This window comes from Puccinia triticina, chromosome 1A (assembly GCF_026914185.1).
Source record: "Puccinia triticina chromosome 1A, complete sequence".
NCBI lineage: Eukaryota > Fungi > Basidiomycota > Pucciniomycetes > Pucciniales > Pucciniaceae > Puccinia > Puccinia triticina.
In genome coordinates this window covers 2792201-2819360 of record NC_070558.1, presented here as the reverse complement: position 1 = coordinate 2819360, position 27160 = coordinate 2792201, and the positions used below count along the sequence as shown (strand labels likewise).

The following is a 27160-nucleotide window of genomic DNA, read 5'->3' as shown; positions in this document are numbered from 1 at the left end:
CCGACCGTAAGACATTCACTCCAAAGCAGCAGCACAAAGGAAATTGCTTGGTTGAATTTTACCATTGCAAGATCCAACGTTTTGGTGAGATTCAAGTCATATTCCAATCAACACAAACTCCGGGCAAGACCTGGCTGGCGGTCATGCCATTCAAAGAGCTACAAAGGAGCGAAGATCCGTACGGTGATTACCCGGATCTCAACTGTCAAATGGTGAAGGCGGAGCATGAGGTCACAGCAGTCATAGAAAGGGATCACATCATCGGCCACGTCGCGATCATGTGGCATTCTGCCGGCACCTTTGGATTTCCCGGGGAAACAATCAGCGCTCTGGGCTTACGAACCGCGGTAAGTGGGGGCTCTCACTTTGGATGCGAAATGTTGGTGCGTTAGCTGATTGGGGGTGTTTGGACTGTCCTACAAATCTGTAGGGATGGGAAAGCCTGGTGAATGATTGAGCATACCTGTAATCAAAGGGAAGGTGGGGCACATCGCAGAATGTGGCTGACACTAGGGCCAGGTTACTGTGTGTGGAGCCTTGCGGAGCGTTTGAACACATCCCTTTATGTGGTACCCCGACGAATTGAAAGAAAGGCCACGGTTTTGTTGGAGGTGGAGATCACTGTGCTTGATTCGTGTCTGAATTGTGTCTGAATTTGCTCATGAGTGGTGATTCAGACTCACTTCCCACCTACTTTGTCGATTCTTGTCCCCCGACGTTGCCCCTCAGATATCCCTTGGCAGTAGACTTTCCTATTTCCATGGTCACCAGTACCACTTCATCGATCTTTTCTGCCACAATATCTTTGAACCTGCCTGCGCGCTTGATCACCAGAGTGCCCAACATCACGGTCTGCAATGACATCAAATCCTCCTACTTCTTTACCGCCGCCAGGCAACGAGGGCGACGCTGCCCCTGCTCCAGGCAGAGACCAGAAATGGATCGCCACGTTAGTGGATAAACTGGTCCCTGTGTTTCAAGCCCAGAGTGGAACTTCATCTGCTGAAGCGGCAATGCAGACCGATTCTCAAGGCAAGACTGTCGATTCTACAACTTTGAACGGGTCATTTCTCTGCCACTGACTCATTTATTCTATATAGGTCAGCCTTCCAGCGGACAAGCTCCGGGGCCATTACAGCCGGATGCCGCAGCGGAGCTGAGCCCCAAATTTGTTGTCGGGCAAGCTAGGTCAGCTCGCAATCAAGCAGAAGAGACGGAGGGGGCGCGCCGATGTGGACGGCAAGCAAGGGTGATAGCGCAGAAGGGAGCCCTCGCCGAGCACTACAATAAGTATTCCCGCGGTATCCACGGCTTTGTCAAATTCTTTCTGGGCCATCCCGACAAGCCACAAGAATACCCTCGCGCTCCCACGGAGCAGGAACTCAGTGATCAATATTGGGTCGAAAAGCGCAGCGCAGCCATTCTTGAACAGCTTGAAAGAGTCCGTGTCGCTCTGGAGGGAAAACCCGCCGCTGAAGTCGACTACTACGTTTCCGTTGCCGAAAAGGAAATTCGCCAAAACATCGTCTTACCATCATTCACTCCAGCTGCCCAGAAAGCTTCTGCGAAGGGCTGTAAATCTATTAGCTCTCAAACCAAAGCAGATGTGGAGCGCGCGTTTGCATTGGCGGGCATCTCAAGAGTGACCTTCCAGTGGGGATCCGACCGCAGCTCTGCATGGAACTCGGCAGTGGTTGAGATCATGGCCTCGAAGTCTGTTGAATGGATGCGACGAACCACATCAATCACTGAGGAGCAAGCCGGTCAAGCTCCTGCAATTATACACCGTTGGCTCCAGACAAAGTCGCGCGAGATTCTTGAGTTTCAGGACATGGAAGTTGTGGCTTACAACCGTTTGAAAAACCAGAAGGCCACTAAGGAGCAATATACTCGCTGGCGGAAGAGGGTAAGTGCTGTGATGCAACATTAATCCCGTGTGACCAGAATACGTGTGCTGACTAGAATGGTCGATTTTATAAACGGGCTCTTCTTTGGCCAGATCAAGGACAACAGATGCGCGATCGTTGATAAAGTATTCAAGACTAACATTGCACTCGCGAGCATTGTTGAGAATAAGGCCTGTGGCTTGGATATCGAAGACGGCCCCGCCGACGCTCTCCCGGTCACCCAAATCCCTGACTGGCGCAGTGACGAACTCACCACAATCTTACATTGTCTTGACAAAATGGTCATCGCCAGAGGACAACACCACAAGACGGTCGCAGCCAACGAAAAGCTATATGGTCGCTCAAAACGCAACTTCAAGAGAACAAAAGGAATAATCGGCGTCCCTTGTGGTCTTCCCCTCGACGCTTACAGCAAGACGTACTGGGGTCAGCTTAATTCCTTCGAGCGGGATACTATATCACAAGTCCCACCAATTGGTCTAGATGTCATCGCGCAAAAGATGCAGAAGAGCTGCATGCAACCCGCCGGAAACTCGGGGTCTGGGATGCCAGGTCCGTCTCTCAATCAGCCCAGCGGATCCAACACTCTCACAGGTGAGGCCAATCACGGGCCATCTGATTCCGCGGCGGCGGGTGCCATGCACGTCGATTGTTGAATGTACCTAGCGACCGGACTCGGCTTGCACATTAACTTTCTTCTCACGGATTCAGTCTCCCTCTCCCATGACAACCCCACTCTGTTCCTAGTTCGTGCAAGAACATCACACCGTGTTGTGGCACAAGATGTCGATGTCTCTTGTGCTTTGTTTCTGCTTGGCGCAATATACATTTGCCTGCCAATGCAAGTATGGCTTTGTTAGGTGGTGTATCGCTTCCACACTTCCTGCACACTGAGATGTGATTTAGACCTTACAAAGGCTGTGAGCACTATCGTCAGTAGTATTTCACCCTCACAGAGATGTTCCAAACGCTGTGAGGTAGTGCCCATGCTGAGATGTGTGTCAACACTGCCTACTAACATGGCGGCAAAACTGTCCACCGCAACGTTCGGCCGAACATGAGGGTGGACACAATCAGACTACAAGTCGTTCTTGTTGTCATGCCCAGTTGTCATTCTTGGGGAAGCTCCATTCAAATCATACTCAAGAAGCGTCCCCAAGAAGGCCTGCTGAAGGACTGTCTGTATTAGTGGGCATCATGTGCCCCCTGTATTTGGATCGTTACACTCGTGGGGCCCATGATTGTAGCGGCAGAACTGACACAGACTTGTGACCTTGGACACATGTAGCACACCACAGCAAAATTTCATCAGGCACCCATCGGTGTCCACCCTGACGTTCGGCCGAACTTCAGGGTGGACATACATAGCCGTAGAGAGCCCGATGGCCCAACCGAAGGCCCGCCCGCACTACCCACCCCACTGTACAAATCCGCCTGTCATTGACAGGGCTTCCCGCGTGATCTTCGGATGCACTTTCCCAGAGGATGGAGTCTAATTACACCACCATCCAGATTGATTTGCAGTTGCGTTTCACCGCCGGAACCGCATCCACCAACATACATCCTTGTATTCCACTTGGATTTCAGCTCAGGAGACCGTGCACATTTATCACCCACTTCACCTGAGCGGCTGCGCAGGGTGAGCCCATGTGTTCCGCTCGGCGGGCTCAAATGCCTTTGGCCAGACGATATCGCAGTTCACTACATATAACACAGTCAGACACCATGCTGCCCAGTGAACCCTCTTCCATAGTAGTGACCACTATCACTGCCTTCGCAACGCGCAAGACAATAGACAAACAATAAACACCGTTAGACAAACTAAGTCGCATGCCTGCTTCAGCCACACATCAGCATCTTCCACTATATGAGAAAGGACCCTCATTTGCTGAACATAATGCTGCCATCAGCCACATGCATTTGGCTCATGGTCTAACTGCACATTGTCTTGCACTATCTGGATTACGTCAGGTCCCGGGCACAATCGCAAACTTCATCACAAAGGACTCTGGTCATGAACAGCACCAAGGCTTGGGTCCCAATAGGGGTAAGCCATATAAACCAGCCCACATTCCCCTTGAGTTCCTCTCCTCCCACTTGTCCCCAAATCCACTCCGCATTGACCTTTGCGCTGAATGAGAATACCTCATGTCTCATCCAGGTTCTCCCCGCGACAATCCCGCAACCAATGACTCCGGTTGCTTGACGGAAACCGAATCCTCAGGGACCACACCACCCCCCAGTGAGTTTGCCTGGTCATCGTGCCAAACCCGCAGTGTCGAATTGAGCCAAATTTCATATTTCCAGCCCAACAGGATCTCGAGCAGAACAACATCACTCGGTCAATCCCAGCGCCTTCCCTTCAAGCATTCCTAATTCAACATCAATCCTCCTCGTCCGCAGCCTCACTTGATCCGGAGGAATCTGTCCTTCCCACGGAGATACAGGAGATCACACCAGAAGAATTTGCTTGTTCAATTGATGCCGCCGCCCGATCAGCAGCCCATATCCTAGCTCTCAAGCTTCCCCGTCACTGTAAACAAAAGGCTGAGGAGCTGGCTGACTCCTTAATGAGCAGCAGACGGAGTAAGTATCTAACCAATTCATCAACCTCACCGCCGATCATGTTTATTCACAGCCCACTGGCTCCTTCCTACCACCAGCATGGGAGGAAACCGGTGCTCTCCCCGACGCAGACAATATCAAGATTACCAACCCTACCGATCCTTCACCCTCGACGTCTCGCCCAGTCAAGAAGTCACGCAAGCGTGTGACTCGCAGTCAAACAAAAAAACCCTCAACTGCCAGAGCGGTGGATCTGCTGATCAAGAACCCCGACAATCCCGTGCCGTCTCCACAACAAGCCCAGGGCTCAGTTCCCACCACCGACACCGGCCTGTCCACCGGCCCTTCAAATGACAACCCATCTGCCAGTACAGCAGATCTACAGTCGCCCACCCTCAACACTCAAGCCGCTGAGCCAATGGATATAAACCCCTGGGACCCCATTCCTGATGAATCACTCCAGGGCATCGGTCCCCTTCAATCATCGACCAATCCGCCACCTCCTCATGTTTGCACGGCAGACTCCAACCGTTCCCCCAAAACCTCCGCGCCGAACAATCCAGCGCACAGCCTTCATCAGACAGTACCCGATGATCCCCCCGGGTCTGGGGCTGCCAGACCCAAATCGCCAAATCTCTTCACGCCTGCGAGTCCTACTGGCCCTGCTCAAGCCTCATCTGCAACCAAAGAACAGCCATCGACCACGTCAGAGAGCCACACCGCAAACAGCGAGCCAGCCCGGTCATCTGCAAGCCCTCACCCTGTCAAGCTGACCATTATCAAATCTGACCCCATCCGCGCGCAGGTATTCAGCATTCACCAGCAGTTCACCGGCTCCAAACCATCCTGGTCAAAATATCAGACCACCTGGCAGTCGCTGGTTCCGTTGCTCCAGAATCGCGCACATATGATGGCCCCACCAGCTCCACCTACGCAGAAATTCCAGTTCCAACGCACAGGTGGTTCATATGGCGGATGGGTACAAACTATCACCGAACTTGGTAAGCACCTTTCTTTAATAAAACCGTTACTTGCTAACTAACATTATGTTTCCCAGCGGATGGGTTCTTAGCGCCATGTGCCAGCGAGCAGTGGTATTGCCCCGACCTCATCGACTTCCCCAAGCTCTCTAGCTTTGGGGACAAGACTAATGACCTCCAACCCGGGTCATTCATCCCAACACTCACCAAAACTCCCCATCCAGAATCAACAATTGTCCGCGGCCTCTTTCGGCTCCTCAACCCTCCCCGCCGCTTGCACACTGACTGGGCAAGGCTTGTTGCCGCTTCTGTCGAATTCATGGCAGACACCATATTCCGACCACCAAAAATCAGTTCATCTCAAGAAAATGATCATGTTGCTCAAGGTGTCGCGACCCTTGCATATCTCGATGCCGTTAAGAACTCGTCCCCCGCCTTTGACCCTCCAAACCCGACTGGTGACCCTTCCGACGTCTCCGCGCAACGTTTACACTCCGTCGACGTGATCCACGAATTTCGGAATGTCGTCATTGATGTTATGATGGCGTACATCATCCTTCAGACCCACTACCTGAGTGATGCACCTTTGACACCTGCTCAGAAAAAAGCAAACACCCGAAGCAATCAGCCATCTGTCAATGACACGATGACTCCGGTCCAGAAGGCTCCTTTAGACCTAGCCAATCCCACAGCCCACGCAGCACATCACCTTCAAAATTACCAATGCAAACAGAATTTCCAGCCGCTTGTGTATTTTGTCCTTGCTGGAGTCCGCGGGCTGTTTGTCACTTCAAGAGACCACCGAGTTGCTGGAATCTCGACTTGTATGTTGTTCATCCAGGCAATGTCTGTCATCAGACAGCACTCGACAACACCACACACGCCTGAAGAATCAATCTGGAAACATCTTTCTGCGTATCTGGTACAGATCTTTTGACCTCTCTTTGAGTCTCGCGATATCCTCTGCCCCATGGCTCAAGTCAAAGTGCCAACTCAGTTTGAGCTTGCGGAGGCGATCACCAACGATTTTCTCAATTGATGGGGGGCTGGGAACCCCACATCGCCCTTTCTCCTGCCTTGTGCACCTGCAGAAATAAGCAATTGACCATCCTGGTCATGACACAGTAAAGGTGTAACTTGTACCTTCAGATTCCTCTCTCTGCGTGTCAGATATCCATTCATGCCGCTGCATCACTGTTTTCTGCTATATTATCTCACTGATCTCCCTGTCTGAATCCACGGTCAAAATAGCGTAAATGAAACATCTTGTGTTTGAATTGTTGGCCATTTGTTGTATTCCTCGCGCGCGAAGCGCTAGTATGTCTCTTTACTCTCAAGAAATTCCCATTCCCTGGGTCAGAGGAGGCTCATCACAACAAGAGCGTGATTTTATTAGGCAGACATATAATGTCAGCCGGCGAGGAGTATTTGCCCTGGGTGGTAGTCAAGCAAGCCAATGAGCTATCTGCTATTCCAGAGATCACTACTTCAGTTGTTGCTGGCTGACAAACAACCATGAGAGCAGTAACAGAGCATGAGCCAAGTAGGCCGTCAGACAATGAGAAAGAGATAGAAAACAGCAAATTGGAAACTGCCTGGGAGGGGAAGGTAAATCGACCCCATCTCTGTGTCCCGACGGTCATGCAGTGGTGTGATGAACCTTCTTCCGGCGGTTTTGCTTGGTTCTTGATTGCCCGTTCCAATTGTTCACTTGGAGTTTGAAACGGTTTTTGGGACAGTTCCTCAAGCCGTAAACAGTCTTATTGCATCGCTGCAGCTTTGTCGCATATTCAACCTGCAACCACCACATCTCATTAGCGTCCAAACGGCAAAATTAGCCAGCAAATTGCGTACACCCAAGGCAAACAACCCTGTGTCACAGTGTGACCTTTCCTCCACCGCACCTCCAAACCGAATGGAATCCCCACGTTGAAGAGTCTGAAACGCCTCGTGTGCTTGGCCGTGCCTCGCGATGAGCTTGATGTGAGCCGGCTTCGACTGTAAGATTTGAAGTGAGTTCCTGTGGGCCTGCTGCACTGAGAACTGTTATCATGGTTACATGGGGGAGTACTGACCAGATGAAAGTCCTGATCAACAACCTCAATGTGCCCAACACAACCTACAATTGGGTTTACGTGGACCTTCACAACATAGACCGTCCCAAAGGCATTTGTCCTTTTGAATTCTTGAGCGAGAGGAAACTCTCCGCAATGAACCTGCCACTCCAGCTTCTCCACACGTATAATTGGAGAAATTGAGTTGACGGGTACAAGAAGCTGGCCGGAAAAGAAAATCTGGGTGCAGAAGTCATATAATATTGCAGGAACTGTTGTAGATGTGGCTGACAAGTCGAGGATAACTCTGTACTCATGGTAGGACCTAGAACAAACTTCCGGGGGGAGCTGATGCAAAGCAATGACCGTATTTATCTCTATCTTATTTCCGACATATTTGATGTTATTCGGATCAGTATTCGAGAGATGGATATTGCCGGACACCTCAATCATCTTCAAGGGTATCACAGATGGATGGATCAGATCAGGCGATGCTTCAGTTGCCCCATGCCCAAGTAGGTCGAAAGGACAAGGCATATATACACTTCTAGGTCAGGAATCAGTTGTTGGCCGCGAGAATGATTGGCTATGACCAAGCCTGCCTATGACCAGCCAACAAAGGGAAAGCTTTGCACTGTGCCTCGGCATGGTGCAGGTGATTCCACAGATTCCACAGGCAGTTAATGTTCTGCACATGAAATTAATCACACGTGCCAGTCCCCACTCGCCTTTGATCACTCTTATCTTTGGGTGCGTCAGTTCTGTTGTGAATAATCAAACTATTCTTGTTTGGGTGCATTTGTTGCCCCTTGTGGTTGTTGGGTTTGCCCCGCCTGCCCACAACCAAGCCTTTGTTCATTCTCCTTGATGCCCCAAGGCCATTGAGCCCCGGCCCCTCACCTGTCCGGTAACTTTTTGTGAGGCCGCATATGTCCACCGTAACGTACGGCCGTTCATCGTGGTGGACATGATCTCGCGTCCAACATGGGAGAGGCCCATCAACTTTTCACCAGTTTGATGTCCCCCCTCCACGTCTTAGAACTTAATATCACCACAAAAACCTCCTCATGGCGGCCGTCATGTAACACATCGAACAGCATCACAGCATGACCTATGATCCGGTTCACCACTCAATTTTTGCAGCTGGTCTTGCTTCCTTCAAACGCAGTAGACATGATGAATCAGAGTTTTTGTGAGGTTGCCTTCTGAGCATCACATTTCTTGTGGTGGCCAACCAGAACCCCCAATTATAACATGCATAGTCCCTGGCTGCAATGTGGTTAGCCCTCATGCCCTCACAGACAACCCAGTTGTGGATCGCTCACGCGGATGATGCCTCTGCAGGGATTATTGCTTTCTGAATGTGACGCCAACACACATGCTGAATTCTTCCCAACCTCTCGCCCAACGCTGTTGGCCTCCACGACCCACATACCATATTGGGTTACAAAGCCCCATTGTCAAGTTGGCTGCGCCATCTCCTGCACCGAAGTCTGCATCTGTCTTTTACTCCTGGGATCATATGGGTTGTTCAAAAAGTTGGCGGGACGGGTGAACTAGCTGCACCACCAACCTTCTATCTGGCCAGCCTCCCATGAGGATTCCCGCGGGAGATCACCTCTGGTTTGCCCTTCATATGACATTAATTTATTCTATCACAAATGCCACTGTCCGTCAGCAGAGAATAGTACATGCGCAGCTCTGATCTCAACCTCCTTGGGTGGAATTTGAACTTATCCCCGGGAAAAGACTTCCTTTTCTGGATCCCATTCGACTCACTCGTGCTCAAGTCTACCCAGAGTCCCAACATTCAACCTAGGGATTGTGGACAATCCACCAGGGTGAGCAACCCGGAAAAAATGGTTGTAAGATAGGGGGAAAACCCTCACTTGGGTGAGGCAAGGGTTGAGACAGAGCAAACTAATCAGCAACAGCATGACCAGCCACGGTGACAACCACCACTATTCCTTTACAATCAGGCTCTGATGTCCATGATACTCATGCCGTCATGGGAAACAATGCAGCTACTGCAGCCTGTCAGATATATCAATCCTTTACATACCTCAATATTTGTCATTGTGGAGTTTGATCAGTTAGTGGATGTGGTGGTGTCTTGGGTTTTGTGACTGTGTGCAAATGGGTAGCCCAGCAGTCAGAAGCAACTGATCAGTTTGCTGTGGCAGGCACAGCTGCAACCGGATTTTGGCAGTGCGGCCACTACGCACTGCAGGGTGGTTTTGCGGTTGGTAGGTTTGTGTTCTGGCCTCTGTCATTTCCTGTTGAATTTGTGCACTGAGGGGGAGCTTCTTAGTGCATCTTTCCAGAGGAATTGGGATGGATCAACACGACGGATCCTTTGCACATGGGCTCCCTCAATGACAATATTTATGGAAACTGCTCATCTTAAGCTGACATGAAATGCTCCTATCTTCATACTGTGGGGATCATGCAACAAAAATGCATACCGTACTGGCAGAAAAGTCAAAATTTACATTGTCAAATAGCCAATTATCCATTGAATGTGCCATCCTTCATGCTTTTCTCTTGCTTGAGGGGTCAAAAACATTGATTTATCTAACCTGAGCTGCCACTGGGACACTTCAGATGACATACGCCTTGGGAATAACAGTCATCTCTCCCAAGTTGAGCATCTGATTCCGTTTCCAAAATTGAAACAAGATACTGGTCCAAACAAGTCTTGAAGTGCAACAGCTATACTCCAGCACCCACCAAAATCAATCTTTCCTGATCCGGTCTATTGCTGAGAAAGGCTTGATGAACAATCAGGACTGCCCTTCTCCTAGTGATCAGTATCATTTGTTTGAATGCATTTGTAACACATAGATGAACCTTTGTAGGTGCTTCTTTTGGGGTCATCCACAGCGCACATCAGCCAGACTCCTTCCTTTCATGAAATATGGCCAGCAGCTCAAAAGCCTGTCAGTAAGGAGAAGTTGAGGGCTGCCATGGTGCCCTGTGCCACAGATGAATAATTTTGGATTTCCCTGTATCACACTGAGCACAGGTGCCCATTGTTGAAGCAGGCATCCGTTGCAAAGCATTTAAAAATATTACCTTTTCCTCCTCTGTTGAAATTGGCTGTATTTCTGAAAACTGAAGTCTGAGGGCTCCACGATTATCATCCTTGTGTTTCACTTGGTCATGGAAAATGAAGAGGATGATGAAGTTCTGAACTTACAATAGTGATGAGTTAACACAAACACACTGGACAGCAAGGCTCTAATATTAACTGTTGGTGTGGCAAAGTGGCTGAATGGAAGTTGAACCTCTGAGCTCCACCAGATGGTGCACCCAACCCAGTCAAATTTGTAACTTATGATCTTCGGAGGGATTCAAAATTATTGTTCATAATGCCCTCTTCATAGCAGGAGAGCTCTTGCTAAACTTTGATTGGGTCAGTCTGCACAGAGGTCATCCTAAAACTAACACCACCGTTATTCCACCGAGTGTGACACGATTCCATGGAATACACTAGGACTGAAAATTTTGCCAAACATAACTTCAACTTCATGTGCACTAAACATTGGCATTTGATCCTGCAACTGCCATCAGTGGTTGGTCATGAGTGGCATGTGAAATTGGATTGATTTCAACTTGACATCAACATGATTCATCTTGACCGTCACATACCGTAACGGTCGACATTAGTCAGAGTTCCTGAAAGACATTGTGGCCTGGCACTCTCTAGAGAGTGCAACACTTTCTCTCCTGGTGTCTTGCAGATGAAAGCTAGCTTGTCCTCATCTCCCTCTGCCACACGGAGGTTTCTGTAGGCGTTGCGGAGGTCCAGCTTCGTGAAGGTGTTGGCATTTAGCAGGCTGTCAACCTGGACCATGGTCAGCAGAAGGGGATAGTGGTTCTTCACTGTCAGCGCGTTGAGTTTTTGGTAGTCAAAACAGGGGCGGAGGTTTTGGTCCTTCTTCCCGGTGAATAGAACTGGGGCCGCCCATAGTGACGTGGTTTGCCGGATTTTTCCGCTGGCCAGTCCTTCCACAATCAGTGTATTGAGTGCCTGGTTCTCCGCCGGTGAAAGTGGAATGATCCGGCTTGCTTGCGATGTGGCTCCGGGGACTAGGTCAACACAAAAGTCATACTTTCTTTGTGGCGGTAGGCTCTTAGCGCTGGATTTTTGGAACATGTCAATGAATCAATGGTAGCACTGCGGGACTAGTTCTCTGGTGGTCCGTGTTGCCATAGTGGCCTTTCCCGCCGCCGCTAGCCGGGCAGAAGTCAACCACAATGTTTTGGCGGCGCTAATCTCTGCAGTGTAAAGTTCTGGGAGAGAAAGGGGCTTGCCAGCTGCTTCAGAGAATGATTGTGGAGAAACTTTATTGGACTCACATTACAGGGGCGGTAAAATACACACCCCCTTGTCACAAATCCTAGCTTTCCCCATCATGGGCCCTTGGCCCTCTGTTGAGGATGTTTGCAGAGTGGACAATACCACCAAAGCAGCAGCAAAATTGTCGGCGGGGTTGGCGGGGTTCCATTCAGGTTGCGGAGGGGCGGGATTCCAGTCGGGGTGTGGAGTACTATCTACGGGGAAAACAAGCTTGCCAGCCGTTTCAGGGAGTATGGATGAGGGTAGTCTATTGAACTCACATTGCGGGGGCAGTAAAACACACGCCCCCTTGTCACGAATCCTAGATTTCCCCATCATGGGCCCTTGGCCCTCTGTTGAGGATGTTTTTGGAGTGGACAAAACTGCGGAGGCAGTTGCAATGTTGGAGTGGTCAGGGCGGAGGGTGTGGGTGGTCCAGTCAATTTGGTATCCATGTTTGCGGATCCATGGCATCCTGAGGATGCTGTTGTAGGTGTCTTTCAGTTGGGTAATGATAAATTTTGAAGGGTGGGGTTCTTCATTCAGGGTCATGTCAATCTCATAAACCGCTTGGGATGTGGATCCATCAAATCCCAAGACGGTGTGTTCATTATTCCTGTGTTTGTAGGAGAAAAATTCAAACTTTTATGTGTACTCACAAAATGCCTCAAGATACAGCCAAATGGACATCATAAAATGGAATCTAGGACCAAAATAACCCCTAGTCACCCACTGAAACCACAATCATATCTCTACCAGATCAGAAGATACACAAATCACCCCTTTCACGCACCAGTCTGAGTGGGTTCACACACAAACTCAACTCTTGGCTATCATACTTGGCATAAATGCATACAACACATGAATTACTTTTCTTCCTTCCTTTTATCAGTCCTCACCTCCTATTTTCTCTTTGCGTGTTTGTTTCACAATTGCATATCTTTGGTCTTAGAAAATCCTTGTATGAATATATATGATCCTGTTTGCATATGAAAGGGATGCATTGTAGATAGTCTAGCTAAATTCCCTCAGTTGTAATTTCTCACCAGCCAAATTCCCTCAAAGCTGCTCCCCTGGAGCTAAATTCCCTCATCATTGTCTATATAAGGAGGCCTCTGCCTGCCAGTTGTTCCCTCCTCATGCCATCCGGCGGTCTATATTCCCTACTCACTTATCACCACTCATATTATCCTCTAATCTATCCATATCACAGTTATCAGTTCATATCACCACTCAGTTCACATACCTTTCACACTTTACTTAAAATTTATATCACCACTCAGTTTGCATACCTTTCACCAGTAACCCAGTCCCCGGTTCCACTCCTGGTTGAGCTTAGCTCCCTCTCACCCTCATCAACCCTCACTTTTTGAACTTATATACCCCCAGGCCAAGGACCTAGGTTCAAGCCCCACTTGAGAAATCAAGTCACCGTCACCTATCTTATGCATCAATAACCCAATCAACCTCAGACATTGACAACAATCCTCTTATATATCTCATCTTTGAGCATATCCTATCACAAGATAAATTGCCAAGCTTACCTTGGTGGTCTTGTTTCCTGATATACAGAAAGGCAGAGCTTGCACCTCAGCCATACCTTTTGCCATTCAGCAAAAGGGTCTCAAGACACCTCTTGAGTCTTACAACGGTCCACCTTGAGGCGGTGGCGTTGCAAAGTAATCCCGCCGCGGCGGCGTAGGATTCACTCAACACATCGTGGGTTGCTCTGGAATCAATCAAGAAGGAGGCAGGAGGCAAGGGGGTCTGGGTTGCGGCTCTGGGAGTTGTGATGGTGCAAGAGATAAAACATCGGGATCAATTTCATCTCTGTTTAAAGTTTGACTAGCACCAATACTACAAGACAACTCCGCCGCGCTCAGGAAAGGCACAACCTTCATTCCTGAGCACCTCCATTTTTTGACAAGTCGGCCCGGCCTTTTCCACCTTTATCCGCTGGTCCGCCTCCGCCTATTGCCGCCATCCCTTCCACTAGTTGGCGGATCTGATCCTCCATTGCCGCGGCCTATTCCCTTCTTGGTTGGACAGTTGCGGGATATGTGGCCCTGCACTCCGCATCACAAACAGAGTCCTTCCCGCATCATCCAGGCCTTCTCAGATTTGGAGAGTTGCCCATTTAACGCTGATAGCTCCATGGCGTCGGGGTCGATCTTCTGTTTGGTCGGCGCTGTACCGGTGTCCGCTCCGCTCATTGCCATGCCAAGCTAGCAACCTCATTAACAGTTGTGAATGCGGTGCGGGAAACAATGAGCCCCATCTGGATGTCCTGCTTCAGGCCCTGGCGGTACTGGCTGATCAGGGTGGGGACTTCCCATCCCGCTGCGGAAGCATGCTGGACAAAGGAGTGGGTGTAGTCCGCCACAGAGCCGGTCTGCTTCAACGCTTGGAGGGCTTGTTCCGCCTTTGCATTCTTTTCAGGGTCAAAAAACATGGCACGGAAGGACACCGTGAACTCCGCCTAGGTCAGGGTTGGCGGGTCCGCCGCCGCTTGGTTGGGGAATGGGGCGGCCCATACGCCTGCGGTTCCGGTCATGTACAAGGACACAAATAGATTTGTGTCAAGTCCGTTGGGAATAAGGCCTTGTTCAAGGTCATATAGATGCCAACCTGCCGGGCAAACATCTCCGCCGCCGTTCTGCGTTTGCCATTGAACTTGTTGGGTTGGGCAACCTTGGGGGCCTTGGTTGCTGCTACCTCCGCTCCAGCAGTCGGTATGGGGAGGGGTGGGTTCTGGGTGTGGAGTGCGTCCTCCAACTTGCCCTTGGCCTGGCAATGTTTTTTTGCTTCTTCATTGGCCTTCTTGGTAATGTTGGCCAGTTGTTGTCGGAGTTTGGCGGCTTTGGAGGCATCCATTGTATTGCTGATAACAAGGGTTGGCTGTGATGTTGGAGCGGGATATCCAAGGTTTCTAAGGGCAGAATTGGGTTTCTGAGAGCGGAGTACTGGATATTCAAGGTTTTGGAGTTGGGATATTCAAGGTTTTGGAGGCGGAGCAATCTGTTTCTTGTTGGTCTGTTGGGTTCTTAGTCTTTGTCTCCGTGAAGTAGATCCTGCAATATGTTATGGTCTGTTCTAGGGAGAGGAAGATGGAGTCTGGGGTCTGGGGTTCTGGGGGTTCTGGATCCAAGATGGTATATTGCAGGATGAGGAAGAGGCTTGGATCTCCAGCCTCTCAAACCTTGAGTATGGTCCGTGACATGTACGTGTAGTCTATGTACATGTGAGTTTGTGCCTGTGCTTGGGGCAAAATCCCGCCGGGGAACCAAAAAAAACCAATGACAAGCGGGGTTCTGCAGGTTTTTAGTGGATTTAACTGAATTTCAGCGGAAATTCAGATTTAAGGCATGTTTGGTGCGTACCCTTTTGGGTTTCAGATCCCATTCATACCAATTTGGTCACAACACTTTGTAAAAAAATGTAAAAATTCATACATTTAGGTTACCGACCAGTACCCGCATCTTACACATACATACAATGGACCTAGTCTACTAAAGTGCGAATTGAATGTATCAAGCGGATGAGGGGGAAAATGACAAGAGCTCGTCGATCGAATGATCGAGTCTGAGGAACAACAGCCGAATGAACTGCCTCTAGTCTGCATTCATGCGGACGATGATCCGGAGATACATTTTGATAAAGCTGACGTCTGATAGGATCCGCGAGGCCAGCCTGTGGAACTAGTGTTTTAAACCTCCATACCACGCCAAGTTACCTCGACTAAATAACCGTTTTGGACTCAGTATGAAAGGGTCTTTTCAAAAATGTAATATAATGATTGAGAAGACACATAGAAGATGAACCTAATCATACCTGGTAAGTAAGATCGGTTGAGAGTCTTTAAAGATCATGCGAGGCTTTGTTTCGGCAAGGTAGAGGATCGCTTCTGCGAAGTAACTATTTACCCATGCAAACCCTATGAAGAGATTTGGAGTCATCAGCTTTGAGACTACAAATAATTCGACGCCACACGCTACATTCGATGGTCTCCTGACTCACATGTCCTGGTGAATTCTTCAGGTTTGCTGTTTTTTTTTTTTTTTTTGGTTGTTATTTCCATGTACATGGAAGTAGTCAGCAAACAAGACACCTCCTCGAGGGAACTTTTGAGGGAAAACAGGTAGGCCCCGGTAGGGGAGCGCTCACAAGGCATCAAAACTTTCATGTAGTACACCATAACCTTGGGTGGATTCAATCAAAATTTGCAGGATTGCTTCGATCTCTTCGTCACTTTCACTACTGAAAAGCTGCCAACATTAAAAATAAACACCAAGATGTGTTAGCCAGCGAGCTAGCACTTTGTATTGTAGGGTATAAATTTGGCAATATGGCAAGACAGGTACTTACAAGAGTAATTAAACTCATAGGCCATATGTTACCAGGCCCACTATTTTCAGAATTGAAGAAACAAAATGTTAGAATTTCTTTCCATGATTGAAGATGATTGTGAAAAGGTGTCCCCATTTTCTCCCGTTTTCAGGGCGAAGTGGGTTGATCGAAAGGGTCGGACTGACGTGTGCGATGATCCTATTCCAAAGCCACGCGTGCCATTGAAGAAGAATGGGTTTCCGTGGGGAGAGGTGACTAGATGTCTTGTGGATTTGAAAATGGTCGAATTGAGTGACTCCCACCCGATATACGGCAATGAAAGAAGCGACGGGACAGCTGCATCATCCATAACTACAGTCGAGCCGAAACCTGCACCGTAATTGGTTGATGTAAGCATTGGTTCTCTTTTGATGACCGTCTTCTCAACAGAATTTGTTTCTTTGATTGTTTTCTTTAACCACTCACCATCCAGCTCATAAGCGTAAACCCTTCCCCCTGTGGGGTGGGTCGTGACCGCATGCACACCCAGCGCTTTATTGATGTTGTGTGATAACGCGGCTGCCCGCCGTGCCAGAGATACCGGGGATGAGGGGATCGAGCCTAGGAGCTTTTCCAGCTGAGAGGTCTGCACAGAAACCATCGCGTTCTGCGAGAAAAGCGAGTGCTGATCAGAGACTGATTCACAAATGGAACAGTGCCAGCAGGATGACCCAAAGTTTCGGAAGACTCACCACGGGTACGTTGTACGGGAATATTGTAGCCTCATTAGAGGGTCTCAAACGAGTACCAACAAGTCCAATGTAGGCATGGGGGTGGCGGACGCCTTCGTCCGTAGCTGGTGTTGATGGCCCCTAGCGGTAGGGGTAGGAAGTTGGAAAACCAGGCAATGATATCAGTTATAACGACACCGGCACGAGACATGCTGACAAACCCTTACCGGTGAAGCGACGTTGTGAGCTTTTCCCTTACTGCTGCCAGTCGAACCTAAGTGTGCGCGCGATTCATCCTCGAAAACTTGAAGTGATAGCTCGACTGCCTTGAGCCCTATGATATCAAGTTCAAGTTGAGAAGTACGGGCTATGAATTACTGGATCATCTGTGCTAGTAGACTTATTTGCTACTTTACCAGACTAACATGTAGGGGTAACAAAGGTTGTTTCATTAGTAATGGAATGGAACCGGTTAGAGAGAGCCAAGAATGAAGCCAATCCATCAACTCCTAGTTCGCAACTGGTCGGATCAAAATTCAAACGCCATGAATTCCAGTTAGTGAATCAGAACCGCTCAGAATCACTGGCTACTATTGGCATTCAGCGGCCTGAATGGCGAACAATCGTGCTGGAAAGCTTACAGGGAAGCCGAAGCACCAGGCTGGATCAAGCCCGGGGTAGCTTTGGGGTCGATCTCGATGTGGCTCTCTTTGGGTGGATAAAAGCCGTTACAATAAACACCCTCGGTGATAAATCTGCAAGTTTTAATAAAACACATTATCTCAGAAACTCGTTTGTAGCAAATGGAAAGTCAATAGACCCTAAACAACTGCACTCACTTTGCTTGCAAGTTAATCACACCCAAGATCAACTGCCTCAGCGGTTTGTCGTTCTCTATCAGGGGAAGGTAAACATTCACCTTTTTTGTGAATGTCAGCAACGTATTATCAGCGAAGCTAGGACTTCTGGCAGAAGAGAGCTTCAACACGTAGTAAGGCTGGGAAAATGTATACCTGGTTTGTGGAGTCTCTTAGCCATTCTGAGGGGATATCGCCGGCGACTATATAAGTTTCAGTGTCACTTTTTTCAGGTGAGAACCATCTAATTGTACTGTCGAGCGTTTGTGAGATCGCATTCTCGAACAGCCTGGCCAGTCTTTCATCCTTGAAGTGTCCGTTAAACTTCGAGATCAAGATCTCCAGGCTCGTCGAGTTGAATGTCCGGCAGAGTGGACTAGGGCGGCGATTGGGCACGGGGATGATGGGCGAGTCGGAGAGTGAGGACTGCGTGGCGATCGTCTGTGCGTACGTAGGGCAGATTCGATGGTCCCAGGCCAGAGGGACACCTCCCTCACTCACAAAATGGTTGGTTTCCGGCTTTCCAGGTGCGCCAGAGGCACTAGATAAGACGGCGATCGATACAAGCAAGAAGACGTGCCAGCTCATGGGATTAGATTTAGAAAACACGACGGATTGCGGACCAGTTGCTGTTGTCGTCTTTGATCTCATGAGGGACTTGAGGGTGTGTGGGGTTGCAAATAATTATCAACACTCTTGAAGTCCTGATAGATCTTGATGCGGAACAAACGCCGCGAGATGAAACGGCAGATATGCTCAACTGGGTCCAGCACAATCGGAGTCTTTGCGATCGGCGCTTATCAGGAGATCACAACCGCTAAGGGCTCACATCGGCAGTAATTCAGAACGATTTTGTCATCTCTTAGGCACGTCGTATGGTGTTCCAAAGCTGAAGGACTCAATGGCGGCTCCGGAGATCTGCCGAGATGGGATCGGTTTTACATCGAGTCTATGTAACGGCAGATGGCGAGGTGGATCAGTTGCCGCGTCTGCCGCTCCGTCAACTTAAACATCATATGCCGGGTGGCATCAGCACCCGATCATTGTCCCGACCCGTGTCGGGCGTGACGATTCCGCGCTGTCCCGTGGGCCGTATCCGGCCCGGCTGCCCGCGTCATGTGGCAGAAACGGAGCTCACATTTCATTTATCGCACAGTGCGCTGCTGAGGATGTTCGTTGGAGGTCGACTGGAAGTGGCCACCTAGTAGGTCTTTCTTTATCCCCTTCTCCTAAAATCCAAACCACAGATAGCAATTCTACATAGATTAGCACCTTGCCCACTGCTTTTATCCTTCAAACTATTCCACTCATGTGTTACCTCGGTCAGGTGATTGTAAAGAGCCTATCTGGCCCGCCTTGACTCTGATTTTGACTGTATTGTGCGCTGGCGACATGTGGATGTGGCCACAACAGCCCTGAGATGAGACTCTTGGCTTTGGACAAGCTGGCAGGGTGTGATTAGGTGTGATTATGTAGCTGCGGTCGGATCTGATCGGATCAAACGATCGGTGTGAAACTGGGTGAGGTCTGCTTAGGTAAGCGCTGGCCTTATCCTTCGTCATCACCCCCAGCCACAGCCACTCCACTCCCAACCACCACCGACCTCCATCGATTCCAGTGCCAGCCTCTCAGACCGACTGCCCCGGGTCTCGTCTACACCAGCATAACACAGTGCGTCAATACAGCGTGAACTGTTGCCCTTCTCCTGTCGATCAGCTCACCAATACATGTTCGAAATATGGTTCTGATTCTCTTCGTGACTTTTCGAGCCTTTTCAGGTCGTTTGAAGTCGCCCTCAGAAGATGCAGGGCAACTACAGTTTCCTCCAGCAGGATCCCCGATTTCTTCAGCAGCAACAAGCGGCAGCCCAACAACAACAACAACAACAACAACAGCAGCAGCAGCAGCAACAACAGCAACAACAACAAGCTGGCTATGTCCAAGCACAACGAACCGGCTACGTTCAGCCACAGCAGACCAGTGGTTTCCTTCAAAATCAGCAAACAGGCTATCTACAACCTGGCCAGCAGCCCGGCCATTTCCTTCAGTCCCAGCGCACCGGCTTTGTTCAGCCTCAGCCTACCGGTTTCGCTGGCGGAGGAATGATGCGAGCTCAACCGGCTGGTATGGCCCTCCCACCCCAGCAAACCGGCTTTGGCCTCCAGCCTCAACAAACTAGCTTCGGCGGTCTCCAGCCTCAACAGACCAGCTTTGGCATGCAATCCCAACAAACCGGATTCGCTATGCAATCCCAGCCCACTGGATTCGGTATTCAGTCTCAGCCCACTGGCTTCAACGGACCCTCTCAGTTCAATATGTCCAACCAATTCTCCAGCCAGCAGCCTCAAAGCCTCGGCGTCCCATCCCCCCAGAACGCACCCTCGCGTTTTATGACGAGTCCTACTCCCCTGGGTGGCATAACCGCCCAGCCAACTGGCTATCCTATGGGCTTTCGTGGACAGATGCCCGCTCTCGCCGCCTCATCCCAGCCCTTTCTCAACACATTCATGCCTGCACCAGGTGCTCAGCAACCGATCGGCATGGGCAACTTTCAACCGTCACAGATGCAGTTTGCCCAACCCACCAGTCAGTTCAGTGGGATGAGCCTTCAACAGACATTTCAACAGCAGAACCAACAGCAGATAGGACAAGCCGAAGTCAAGGTACCATGGAAGCTTTCAACCGAAGAAAAGAAGAGTTATGACCAGATCTTCAGAGCCTGGGATCAAACTGGATCCGGGTTTATCGAGGGCAAGATGAGCACCGAAGTTTTTGCTCAGAGTGGACTTGCCAGAGAGGACCTCATGCAAATTTGGTCGGTTAAGACTTTTTGTAATGCGTAGATGTCTTAACCGCCAAGCTGAGTGTTTTGATCCGAATTTCTCATGCAGGGGTTTGGCTGACGTGGAAAATCGAGGAAAGCTCAACTTGGCCGAGTTCCATGTGGCCATGGGCTTGATCTACCGCCGTTTGAATGGGAATCCCATACCCACTACTTTGCCTGCGGAAATGGTGCCACCCTCGGCAAGAGATCTGGATAATTCGGTTGACTTTCTGAAAGACTTGCTCAAAAAAGATAACTCTCGCGCTACGGGCGAGGCTTATGCCCAACACACCCTTGGTCCTGTGCGATCTCTACACGGTGCCAGGAGTTCGCCCAACCTTCATAAGGATGCGACTATGTACAAGCACGATGAACGAGACAGCTCGAACACTTACAAATCCCAGTCTCGCCACATCGATCGCCGTGCCGTTCGTCACGCCGGCGAAGATAGGGCGACAGCAGATCTAGACGAAATCAAACGCGATCTCGACCGAACCGACAGCATGCTCGAGTCTTCAAGGCAACGAGATAATGATCAGAGCCATCTCGATGATGAACTTGAAGACCTTCAGTATCGCATCAAACGTCTTCAGGATGACATCGAGTACGTCTCACGACCAGGCAGACGATCGGAAGCTAACGATCAAGAGAGACGAAAACTCGAGCGTGAACTGCTCCGATTGCGTCACGAAGATCTACCGGAGCTCGAAGCCAAGATTTCGGATCGCGATCGTGAGCGTCGGAAAGAGTCGCAGGCCTATTCTCGACAGCGAGATCAGCGCAACAATCGCAATCGCTTTGAATCTGATCGTTATAGTGAACCGAACGATGACGATCGTCAGCGGGATGGTTATTCCGATCGTGGCTACCTCCGGGGTACCTACGACCGTGATGTTCCTTCCCGCGTTTCTGATCGCGGCTTGAGAGATACCCCTTCTCGCTCCTCATATCGGGATACTCCCTCCCGCGCCTCTGTGCGCGAGGCACGGGATGACAAGGATGATCGCTACGACAGCAAGCGTTCACCATCCTCTCCACCGACAAGTGCAACCAAGTCTCCCCCGCCACCTGCCACTGCCCCGCCAACTAAAACCATGACGGCCGAAGAGAAGAAGGCTTTTATCCAAGCTGAAGCTCAGCGTCGAATCCAGGAGAGACTTCGTTCATTGGGGATAGGTGGGGGCTCATCCGCTCCGGTCGCCGACACAAGTGTCAACTCACGCTTGGAGCAAGAAAAACAAGAAGCTGCGTTGAAGGCGTCCCAAGCCGACCAGGAAGCGGCTGAAAGAGAAAAGCAACGTCAAACCCGACTTGAAGAAGAGCGACTTAGCCGCCTGCAGACTCAGGAGGATATGAATTCTAAGCCTAATCCTACAGCTCAACCAGTAACAGTCGAAGCGCCCCCACCTTCAAATGTCAACAGACCTGCGGAAAGCGACCTGTCGGCTGAAGAAGAGGCATTGCTGAAAAGGCGGGAAGATGCTCTAGCGAAAGAGAAGGCTGCAAGGTTGGCCCGAATCAAGCAATTAGAAGAAGAGGAAGAAGAAAGCCGACGACTGGAACAAGAATTCAAAGAGAAGAAGGCCATGTTTGCATCTCGTTCCACCTCATCTCCAGCAGTCCCCAAAAAGGCTCCACCCCCACCAGCACCTCGAAGTAGAGCGCCACCTCCAGCTACTGTGCCGCGCTCTGCTAGCCAAGTCAAGCTTCCGCCCTCGCTGCCTCAATCCGTCCCGCCCCCATCGCAAGCGGTCTCGACTCCTGCAATCGCTATCGGACTTGCTGAAGGACCTCCGACTCCTTCGATTCCGCAGGCCCCAACAGCCCCTCCCGCTCCACCGGCTCCTCCAGCACCCCAAATCGTACCGGCAGCACCGTCCCCCGCAATTCCACAAGCGCCCCCACCCCCTCCAGCTCCCATTTCGGCCCCACCAGCGCCATCCGGCTCGACTGCCAGCACCAATCCGTTCCACCGTCTGGGCACCTCGACAGGCAACGACTCGCCAGCGCCCACGACGCCCGGCTCATTCCCGGCGCCATTATCGGCCAACAATCCATTCTTCAAACCAACCAGCACCACCACGCCAGCCCAACAACCATCATTTCCCTCTCAGCCCAGTTTCCGGCCCCCACCCCGCCCCCAGGACTCTGATGACGAATGGGATGCTGCTGCCAAGGAGAAAGACGACGATGATGACAGCGACGATGAAGGGGCAGCTACCGCCCGGAAAGCCCGCCAAGGCTTGGCCGAAGCCTTATTCGGTGGCATCATGCCTTCCCGCCCTCAATCGGCAGCCGCGAACCCCTCCAATCCTCCGCCCTCTGCACCTCCTGCGCCGCCACCAGCTCCGGCGGCTCCTGCAGCGCCAAAAGCTCCCCTCCTGCCCCTTGCCAATGCTCCGCCCGCTGATCGCGGGATGCTTCTGGGGGAGATCCAGTCGGGGAAACGGCTCCGAAAGGCACAGACCAACGACCGCAGCGGGTCTGGCTTAGCGGGCAAAGTCATCGGCGGGGCCGATCCTCCTGTCCAAAACCAGCGTCCACCCAGTCTTGGCGAAGACGATAAACGCCGCTCGGTCGACTGGATCGGTGGGATGGCCGCCGACGGGCTGCGCGTCCCCGCTCCTAGTCTGCCCGCTCATCCGGAAGAACCCGCTTCTAATAAGGAGGAGGCTTTGGACCGGGCAGGAGCTGATGATTGTACGAAAAACTTCGACATGTCACAAAGTAAGAGAGCTCTGAATCAGACTTTTCCCGCGCGCCCAAATGCTGACTACTTTGGTATGTTTTTTTTTTTTTTTTTTTTTTTTTTATCTTGATGATGTTGCCAGCGATCCGGGTCAGGTCTCTGTACCCTTACGCCGCGCAGGGCGACGATGACTTGTCGATGGACGTCAACTTGGTCATCCTTGCACATCCTTCAAGGGTCGATGAGGACTGGATGTACGGGACGATCGAGGGGAGCGGGGTCTCGGGCACGTTCCCGAAGTCGTACGTGACGGAGATCGAAGGTCAGCAGAGTTGGCCGATGTTTGAGCGCGCAGAGACTGACGACGGACTCTCATCACTCAATCTTTTGCTGGGCCATCGGCAGTGAGCTGGGGTAAAGCTCTGTACGACTATTCGCCCACTGGCCCCGATGAGGCCCGCTTGGTCGAGAACACCAGAGTGGCCGTCGTCGATTGCTCGGAGCTTGATTGGTTCAAGATCGTGGAGGACGGCAGGGTCGGGCTGGTGCCTGCTGCGTATATCGAGCTTGATGGTTAGTTAGCTGGTCGTGCTGGTGCACATCGAGACGACCTCCCATTCCTTCTTCCTGCTTCCTGTCGTCATGTGTGGTGCTGTTGTTCTTTTCTTCTGATTCTTAAGAACATCAAATCTTACTTGCCTCGGTTTCTGCTATGAATGAGCGCAAATCCATCTATTTACATACAATAGAGATATCACTATTATTATTCTCATGATTGTTGTTTTTCTACTCGTCCATGCTGCAGATTAAGTTGTGATTAAATGAATTCATTTGTCATTTTGTCTGCGAGTCGAGTCAAGCAAGCCTATGTACAATGACATGTAGCCTCATGTATAGCCCTGTGGATCTGATTGGCAGTGTGTTGATGCTTGTTTTTCCTTCTCCCCTCCGCCTGGCTCCGGCTGCAATCTGTCTTGTGCCCGCGGCCACCCGCTTCGGTCCGACCTCGGCTGGCGTGGTGTCGTCATCGCTGCTGTGCCGCCCGCTCGTCTGACTCCGCCGCCGGCGCCACCCGCCCCCTCATCTGGATCACTCCGCCTGGCCCCGACTCCACTCCCCCAGGCCATCCTCGGAATCCACAGAGACTGGGACTGGGTGGTCCAGCCACCGACGCCCGAGTGCGTTCCCAGCAGTCGTCGCCGCCCCAGCCCCTGCGCTCGCCTGTATCGCCCTCCACGCCAGCGCGTCATGAGCCCCGCCCGACACCCTCGCTTGTCCTGACACCGCCCAGCCAGCCAGCCAGTGCACTGCCCCTGTCAGCTGCTATAATGCCGCCCCACATCCATCCAGCCTCACCCCCGGCCAGCCCATCCCAGCAGCCGCCCGCCATGCAGCACTCCCACCCCCACCCCCACCCCCAGGAACTCAGCGCAGCATCAGACTCCGACAGCGAAGACGCCCACCAGATGGCTGCAGCGCACTCCGAGCGCCTCCAGTTCCTGGCCGCTGCCGGCCTCGTCCAACGGCCTATCACCAAACGGCAGCAGCTGCTGCCCCCGCTCCCCCGCTCCGCCGCCCCCTCCGTCTCCTTCCTTCCAGCCATCCCGACTGACACGCCACCACTCCCCCGCCAGTCTACCCCCAGTCCTCCACCATCCTCCGCCTCAAGAGCCCGGCATTACCATCAGCCTGATAACGACGGCCCAATCAGTCCTCGAACATCCCCCCCATCCAGAGCTCCGGATTGCGAGCATGATCATGATGATCCACTGTCTAAAATGGAAGCGGCCTTCGCAAGATACCTGAACATGTGCGTGTTATCCTCGGGAAGCTTGTACAGATTCTGTAGTCTGATGCGAGCCAATCTTTCTTACATGTACAGCCAACAGGACCCCTCTTGTTCAGGGCTATCAGTCTCCTCAGCTTGGCAGTCGACCCGCAACAGGAATGGGTCCCGGACAATATCAGGAAACCGGCCGAGTTCCGAGCAGCTCAAGCCGCATCGTGCTCCGCAGGATTCGCGCTCGATCCCTCGTCACCGGCCGTCGAGCTCAGGCTCAGCGGTTCCGTCGACCAGCAGTGGCTTCCGCTCGTGGCTCTCAGGGATGTCGAAAACAGTCTCCTCGGCGACCACCCACTCCTCCTCCGGCAACATATGGCTGCCCGACAGGCGCCAGTCTGCCGCCAGCAGTACCGGCAACTCCCCCGATAGACGTCGGCCTTCTGTCAGCGGGCCCATCCATACAGTCGATGAACACCCTCAACCTCGGCGGCCCTCAGCCGCTAGTAACCTCGCGCTTCCTTCCATCATACCTTCTCCTCAACTAAATGGCCATCCTGGAAACGTAAGCTTTTTCCTCGACTATCCTCTCCTGATGTATCTCCTCAAGACTAACACACCAGCTCTAATTTATGTGGACCTAACCAAGCGGACCTGGTCCAGTTCGATGGACCCGATGACGCTGTCGCTCTATTCCGAGAAGGAGAAGAACCGCCAGGAAGCGATATACGAGCTGATCCAGACGGAGGCGGCGTTTGTAGAGAACTGCCAGATCCTCTCGCAGGTGTTCTACCGGGAGTTAGAGCCGCTGATCGGGGTCCGAGCGGCGACGATAATCTTTGCGAACATCGAGGAGATCATGCTGTTTGGAACGACGTTTGTGAGCGCCCTGGAGCGCCGCCAGGCCCAGGCGGGCCCCCAGATCGACACCGTCGCCGATATCGTGCTCGACTACATCCAGGGTGTCGAGGTGTTTAGACCCTACTGCAGTAACCAGGCTAATGCCTCCCGCACGCTCTCTCACTTGAAACTGAAACCCTCCGTCGCCCATCGTCTTAATGGTCTCAAAGTCAAGGGCCTCGAGCTCGAGCACTATCTGCTTCAGCCCATGCAAAGACTGACCCGGTACCCCCTTCTGATCGCTCAGGTGAGCAACCTTCCTGATCTGCCTATACCTCCCCTCTCATGCCCATGGAATACTAAGACAAATCTCTCCCTCATATCCAGATTATGAAATACACCGATGAAGGATCCTCAGACTACAACCGCCTGGCTAACGCTTTAAAGAGGGTCCAACAGGTCCTCACGGCGACGAACGAAGCGATCAGGAGACAAGAAGACGAAATCGCCCTGGCCACTTTATCCGAACAGCTGATGATTCCCGACAGCGATGCTGTTCGTTCTACCCTTCCTTGACCATTATCGACCCCTCTACTCATTTCTACATCGACAGAGTTGGTACTGACAGTCTTGTTTTTGCCGGACGATTTTGTGTGTGAGCAGAGGTTGAATCTAGCGACGATGACTCGGTTTGTTGGGCCCCGACGGCTGATCAGGGAGGGCGTGCTGACGAAGGCGCGGTCACGGAAGACGTTCCGGGCGTACCTATTCAACGACTTCTTCCTGCTCGCGAAGTCGACGGGCCTGTTAGAGAGCAGCCAGACCCGCCGGAGCGCAGGCCAGCTGGTGATGTACCGCGCCCCGATGGCCCTCGAAGAGTGCCAGCTGATGCCCGGGAAAGACGAGCACAGCTTCACGATCGTCCATAACTCCGAGTCCTTCGCCCTCAAAACCCAAGACGGACAGCGCGCTTGCGCCGCTTGGATCGCCGACTTCAAGGCCGCGCGCAAAGAAGTCTTCAAAGCCCTGGCTAGTCGCAGATCTAAACGAGGTCTGTACATGGCTCCTTTCTGATCCTCCCCTGCTTTTCCTCCCTGCTTCTCTATCCTATCTCTCCATCATTTTTCTGTTCTGTTCAGTCTTGTGTTAGTAAGCACACTCGTGTCTGCATACACATATATCCTTTTATCTGCCCCCCCGCCGATCCCTCCCTCCATTCCTATCGCCAAAACTCTCATCCCATAGACATGTGGCTTTTCCTCTTG

At 51.4% G+C, this 27160-nt stretch overlaps 4 protein-coding genes across 4 annotated transcripts; 3 read left to right on the top strand and 1 right to left on the bottom strand.

Moving 5' to 3' along the window:
* Window positions 1-857: 857 nt before the first annotated feature.
* Window positions 858-6712, top strand: PtA15_1A349 (uncharacterized protein; the record flags this gene model as incomplete). Its single annotated transcript, XM_053165367.1, has 6 exons — window positions 858-1040; window positions 1106-1150; window positions 3879-3954; window positions 4069-4149; window positions 4658-5055; window positions 6704-6712. 6 exons carry the CDS (start codon window positions 858-860, stop codon window positions 6710-6712), a joined length of 792 nt encoding a protein of 263 aa, XP_053016566.1.
* An 8834-nt stretch (window positions 6713-15546) lies between these two features.
* PtA15_1A348 (uncharacterized protein) lies at window positions 15547-18413 on the bottom strand (the record flags this gene model as incomplete). The annotated part of the gene is made up of 13 exons (XM_053165366.1): window positions 15547-15586; window positions 15680-15782; window positions 15866-15891; window positions 16013-16113; window positions 16214-16253; window positions 16381-16564; window positions 16661-16841; window positions 16927-17046; window positions 17133-17239; window positions 17331-17425; window positions 17547-17660; window positions 17745-17824; window positions 17919-18413. The coding sequence occupies 13 exons, from the start codon at window positions 18411-18413 to the stop codon at window positions 15547-15549; spliced, it is 1686 nt and encodes a 561-aa protein (XP_053016565.1).
* A 1284-nt stretch (window positions 18414-19697) lies between these two features.
* Window positions 19698-23853, top strand: PtA15_1A347 (uncharacterized protein; the record flags this gene model as incomplete). Its single annotated transcript, XM_053165365.1, has 5 exons — window positions 19698-19745; window positions 19811-20577; window positions 20654-23313; window positions 23418-23597; window positions 23681-23853. 5 exons carry the CDS (start codon window positions 19698-19700, stop codon window positions 23851-23853), a joined length of 3828 nt encoding a protein of 1275 aa, XP_053016564.1.
* Window positions 23854-24741: 888 nt separating this feature from the next.
* On the top strand, window positions 24742-26969 carry PtA15_1A346 (uncharacterized protein; the record flags this gene model as incomplete). Its single annotated transcript, XM_053165364.1, has 3 exons — window positions 24742-25085; window positions 26345-26450; window positions 26559-26969. 3 exons carry the CDS (start codon window positions 24742-24744, stop codon window positions 26967-26969), a joined length of 861 nt encoding a protein of 286 aa, XP_053016563.1.
* Between the last annotated feature and the right edge of the window lie 191 nt (window positions 26970-27160).